Below are 6,317 nucleotides of genomic sequence, written 5' to 3' on the forward strand. Positions count from 1 at the left end.
CTCAGAGGTTGCCAATTGGTCCAAAAAGACTTGCGCTTTAGCCACCAGTGCATAACTTGAAGCCTGGCAAGATGGATTCTCATGTTGCTTGATCTCCTGAATTCTGCTGCCTCGCAAGGTAACGGAACCATGAATGTGCATGCCAAATTTTGTGCCAATGCATCGAGTACGTGTTGAGATATCTTACTTGATAAGTGAAAATTTTGACCCACTGGTGGCAGTAGATACAAACGTTCACTGAAGTCATTAGGATTCATCCTCTGGGGACATCTGTGCAGCATTTCATGGCAGTCCATCCAATAGTTGTTGAGAAACTATAGCCTAAGTGGTGGACTAACATGGCTACAAAATCATTATTTTCTTCATCTTTTCCATTGAAGGGATCTAATTTGAACTTTTCTGTATGCATATTTCATACAGCAGTGACAAGATCACTTGTAACTGCTTTCCTTCATAAAAACTTTTCCTGTCTCATGGTTCAGTTTAAATATCTGAAAGAAACAAGGATATGAAACACATCCTCACGTCTGTAAACTGTGAGGGCATTTCTGCATAAGCAGTCTGCACAAGCATAGCAAAACTGGAACACACACACACGCGCGCACACACAAATACATACACCCACCTTCAACCAGACAAAAACTCACACTCTCCCCTCTGTGTAATCCCATCTGATCTCGCCGACACTCTGTTGTTAGAAGCCTCCTTTCACTCTGCAGCCTATCCCAGCGCTGCCTTTGAACTCGGCTGCCAAGAAAGTGTAACACCGCGTGCCTCTTTCTTTGACTTTCAGGAATGATCAGGAACATTATAATGATAAAATTGGCAGGGGGTGAGGAGCTGAGTGGGAGCAGAAGGCCCTGACAAAAAGCGAGTGCGAGGCTCGAATATTGTCAACGTGTTGTTAATAAGCTGCAGCAGAGAGCCGAGGTGTGTGAGTGTGTGAATTCCTGCGTGTGTGCAAATGTTTGCATGTGCAGGTTTGTGTATATGTGTGAGCACAAATATGAGTTCTGCTACAATGTGTGTGTGTGTGTAGCGGGGGTGATGTCAGGCTACATTACATCTTATTGCAAGGTTGACTGACACGCAGGATTATCGGCTGATGGGAGAAATTAAAAAAAAAAAAAGCTTTTATCAGCGTGGGGCTGGGGCCCACATGTTTGATGTTAGTCTGAAGGAATCATACACAAGCTGAAGGAAAGAGGCAGAGGGGCGGAGAGGAGGCAGGAGGTTGAGTGCCGACAATATGGGGTCATTACAGAGCAACAAGTGGGCCCAGTAGATGAAGAGCAAGCCTGTTATCTCACAGATCCTCTACGGTCCTGTCTCTCTACAGGGGGACGGTAGCTGCTATGAAACAAGCCTCCCTGCACCTTGGATGGAAACGTGTCATCTTTGGTGGGGGAGGTCGACTGATTGTCAGGCATATCCAGTGTTGGTCTGATCTTAAAAGATGTGTTTTGAAGATGTCTGAGATCCCATTAAGTCAATTTCAAAGAATCTGTATCAAGTTGAGTCTTAATAATGGTAGTATGGGCAGTGATCAGGGGACGTCTTCAGGGTTTATCTTCCAGGGACCATGAGTGTCTGCATGACATTTTCAGGGCATCTAATACTGGGTTTTACATATCAAGCGAGAAGGGAAGTCAGACCTCTGCAAAGGCTAATAGGCCACTCTGTGCGTAAAGTTTGAACATTTTTCCTTCATATCTCTGGTGGAGTTTACATAAGTATCATTGCATGATGCTTGTGTATTTCCATTTCCATAAGCATGCCTTAGTTAGAGAAAAAAAGCATTACAATTGTGTTCTCCGATGAAATCACTGTCCCTGAGTGCTCCAACTGCTTTCTGTATGAAGTTTGAGCAACTACATGTGACAGATATCCCCGAAGAATTCTCATTCTGTGGATTGTGATATGGAGTCATCGTATTTCCACAGTCGGCTATGTTTTGTCATTACTGAAGTTGACAATGACCACCTGTCCTCTCTTGCTGTGATAATGAAAGTCATGCGTGCGCCCTGTAATTCAGATCTGCTCCAAATTTTAATGGTTTCTGCCTTGGCCCATGGTTTTGACTCTTGACTCATGACTTTTGGCATTCTGTCTGCTGTTAGGTCACTTCCTGGGGAACCACAGCGTGCTGGACATCCTGAGGCAGGAGGGCTACGAGATCGTCCACATGCCCCCCGATCACCAAGAGCCAGTCACAGAGTGAGTAAGCAGAACCAAAACAGACGACAGAGCATGTCATTTGATTAAAGTACTGTGGTTACAAAGAAACAAACAAAAAATCTGTTGTTTAAAAACAGAAAAAGCGGGCGATTGCTCGGGTTACTCACAGTATACATCTGACGACAACATTACAGTCAGTGCTGTGCAAGTTCACACATCACAAGAGCTGGTTCAAAGTTCAGTTCACATGAGCTCACAGTCCCAAAAAGAGGGAACTAGTTCACGTTCATTCCTCCTTTTTTAAAGGCTGCAGATCTCTTACAGTGCAGTCTAGTGCAAGTCTTGTTTTTGGGTAACTCTCACAGGAGTTAACAACGCTCACAAACAGACACGCTTAGTTCACCGTTCACCAAAAACATGGGCCTGAACAGTGAACACCCTCCCTTAGCAGGATCGTGCACGGCCTTGATGACAGTAATCGTCTGACATGACCGAATCTCACAGGGGTGTAGATGATAATAAAACATGTGCATTGTTTTATTTTGGAGGCTAAATAATTCCCCTGTGATTAAATTATGAGCACTGGACGATTCCAGTTTTGTGTAGATAATCAGCCACAGGTTGCACTTGAAACCTTGAGATCCTGTTAACTTGACAAGATAATAAATGGAAAAAGACGAGCGTCACCGCCATGATGTTATGATAAGACGGCCACAAAACAGAGCGTTTTCGCACTCGCAGTTTCTGGCAGGCGTGCAGATACATGTGGACATACATCAACAGAGGCCTTCAAACGGAGAAAGAAAGAAAGCCCACTTCCATCTAATTCCCTCAAGAGTGGAGCTATTTAACCTCAGTAGATTTATTGCAGTGCAGTGCAGATATGGTCCAAATTTTGCTCTGAAACAAATAAAGCTCAGCTATGCAGGAATCCTTTGATACCTCATCAACTCCCTCACCTTCCTCCCTCGCTGCCTCCTTTCCTTCCTCCCACCCTCTCCCCCCTGGCTGCCAAAGGCAAGCCGCCAGCGGTGTTTCTGCCCTGTTCTCAGTAGCCACTGGTACCACGGTCAACACAAACACACACACACGTACACATGGGGGAGGTAAAGCGATGCACTGTGCCAAGGAGCAAGGTCACGCACACACACTCAAACTCACACAGAGGCTTGGCGTCCTGCTGCATTTTCTACAAGCCCTCTTAATATCTGTGTGTGTGTGTGTGTGTGTGTGTGTGTGTGTGTGTGTGTGTGTGTGTGTGTGTGTACACCCCCATTCCTTGGCACAGATCAGCTCCCCTCTCACCAAGGGGGTTGATCCATGGGCCCATAAAACAGCAACAAAAGCCACTTGAATCAGGGTGAAAAGGGGAAAAACAAGGCAAAACAAAGGGCATCTCTTTAAGCGGTTAAGACGTCCCCATCCATCCATCCCTCCAGCCAGCCGGAGACGTTCCGAACGTCTCACTGCAAACTGGAAACGCAGCCTCTCTATCTCCCTCCACCCTGTTTGCAGAGCTGTGGGCTTTAGCCAGTGGTTCTGGTTTTTAAAGCTGACAAGTGGACTGACTTACTGTGGTCACAAAACACTTGCGTACATTGCGCACACACGCGCAACCACATGACCACACACTTACACGAGTCCATGCGCTCAGACACTTTTTGCTCCCTGATACAAGGTGACATGACAGGCGAGGAAAAACACCACAAGATGGCTGAATGAGAGGTGTTTATGAAAGCTGTTAGCCTCAGACCAGAGTCGATTGGCAAAGGGTCTTCGTGAGCGATTATATGACTGACTGACAGACAGAGCAGCCGGGTTTGGCTCCACAGTAGCTTGACCACGGGCCTGGAGCTATCATCACCATGACCGGGGGAGGGGAGTTCAAGTCTGTAAAAGTTCAAGTACAGACATCAGATTTATGATGACTGGACAGACAAAACTAATTATGAGTGAGCTGAGGAAATCATGACTAAGATCCATCCTACAATCCATCATATCATGTTTAGAAATCTGAGTCCGTCATCTCAAACTCTGACATGAGCGCTGGAAACCCTGTCACTGCATGTTTTGGTTTCTTCTGCTTATTTCGGCCCCTGACATGATGTGTACAGTAGGTTCTTTCTGATCTACCTTGAAACGCAAAGTCGCAGGAGAGCCACATTGACAGGGAAGAGAGGAGAAAGTATGAGTAATGGGTGGAAGAGAGAGGAGCATGGCAAATGTTTTCAAGGAGAGGCCGGCCATTCTGGGTGGTCTGCTTTGGGCAGATGTCAGTTTTGACGCAACAGTACGGCCACAAGAGTTACAACTTCCTGTAATGTTGCCTGCTCGGTATTTCTGCCACTCAGTACAGCGTTTATAGGGCAAGGCACCCTATGTGGTGTTCATGCCCTTGATTGAAGTCAAGAGTTGTAAGTGGAAAGCAATACAGCGGTCAGAAGCCTCAAACAATAACGTTCGCCAGCAGCCACAAAGCGAAGCAGTTGTGCATTTTCAATAATGATCAGCTAAGATACACAAACGGCTTGTTTTCCATCTGTAAGTCAAAAGTTTAAGTGATGGTGTTGTATACACAAAGGATTCATATGGTCAAAAAAATGTGGTTCTTCCCGGTCCAGGAGTAAACCAGCCGAGGAGTCTGCAGCGGGGTCCAGCGAGGAGAGCGTTGACACGACTACCACCAGCTGGTTCACTGGTCCACCAGACACGGAGCTGGAGCTGGAGGAACCAGAGAACATGCCCGGCATCGGAGACGAGGAGCTGCCCCACATGCTGCTCCCCGACAGCCTGAGCCAGCTGGAGGAATTCGGACGACACAAGCGGCCTCGCAAAGCCCACCGTGGGCATGGCAGACCCCGCCTCTTCAGTGACCTGTGGGTTCGCATTGGGGATAGGTGAGATATCTGTTATGATCCGGTTACTTTAGTTCTTAGAAAGATATTCAGCTCTATACAGTAACTTAAGGTGTTGGGAGGATTTTTTTTGGCATTTTTGTTTAAACATTACATTTCTTGTGTCCTCTTATTATGCTCTTGTATTCCAGCACTACTCCACCACCCGGTGTGAGGATCATCAATGGCTACGTGACAGTGGAGCCTCCGCTGACCCATCAAGAGCAGCGCAGACAGATGAAGATCTACGCCACAGAGCGACGACCCAGTCCAGCTTCCTCTACCCCACCCAACCCCAGCTCGGCCCCGCCAGCCTTAGTCCACAGCACGCTGACACTGTCCTGTATTTTAACCTGGCTGTTATCATACATGCTGTTCACCTCCTGACCACAGGACAGCGTTATCTCACAGACACACAAACACTCAAGACACCACTGCGTCCAGCAGTGGGATGTACCTGATAAACAAGGAATGACGGTCAGCACTAGCAGAGAAGAGATGGAGGACAGGGTGTCCTGAGGCGGGACAGTCCTGCTGTCGGCCTCCACCCACAGGGATTGATCACCTCCAGCCTGCCGAAATGCCAAGTGTTCACGAACTTGTCACGTCTCAAAATGTGTGGGATAAGCTCTCAGCCATGACACAAGCAATGAGTGTGTTGGTCTCTGAAGGGTGGGGACTTCAAACCTCAAGAAAGTATGATGGTAGACCAACGAACACATACCACAATGAAGATGTCATTTTGAAGCGTGGAATCGTCTACCTAATAAAAAAAACTGTAATACTGTATAGACTGACACTAATAATGAGAATAGAACATACTAATAACTGTTGTAACTCTGCGATAAATGAGTCGAATGCTTACAGTCGGACAGTACTGTGTAGGAGGTGGAGCACTCGGTTGCCACTTTTTGTAAATTGTGCATTTTGTTCATAAAGAAATATTGTATATTTATTATTTCTGGAAGAAAAGAGTATATTTTCTTGCTTGTTGAAGACAAATGGAAAAAAATAAACTTGAAAACTGTCCAAATGTTTCAAGATTAATTTCCTCAGATCATTTTCAAGGGCCAGGTCTTGGAGGAAAAATAGAATCAAATGGAATAAATCAATAGCAGCCTCCTAAAGACAGAATCTCCCATGCTTTCCATGTAAATTCTTAATATTTGTAAAATAAAGGATTTTATTTTTATATAGAGTTATTACAGTAAGCTGTCCTTGCATCATGCATCAGTTTATTCATTT

The 6,317-nt window shown here is 45.9% G+C and overlaps 1 protein-coding gene across 1 annotated transcript in view; it reads left to right on the forward strand.

Annotated features, from left to right (window-relative positions):
* The window catches only part of trabd2b (TraB domain containing 2B), a 64,185-nt gene extending 58,153 nt beyond the window's left edge, over positions 1–6,032 (forward strand). The window contains exons 5-7 of the mRNA XM_070961227.1: positions 2,121–2,217; positions 4,800–5,075; positions 5,225–6,032. Of these exons, the coding sequence (XP_070817328.1) occupies positions 2,121–2,217; positions 4,800–5,075; positions 5,225–5,459 (608 nt within the window). The 3' untranslated portion in view covers positions 5,460–6,032. The remainder of the gene's footprint in view (positions 1–2,120; positions 2,218–4,799; positions 5,076–5,224) is intronic.
* The last annotated feature ends 285 nt before the right edge of the window (positions 6,033–6,317 follow it).

The sequence above is a fragment of the Chaetodon trifascialis genome, chromosome 4, assembly GCF_039877785.1.
Source record: "Chaetodon trifascialis isolate fChaTrf1 chromosome 4, fChaTrf1.hap1, whole genome shotgun sequence".
NCBI classification, from domain to species: Eukaryota; Metazoa; Chordata; class Actinopteri; order Chaetodontiformes; family Chaetodontidae; genus Chaetodon; species Chaetodon trifascialis.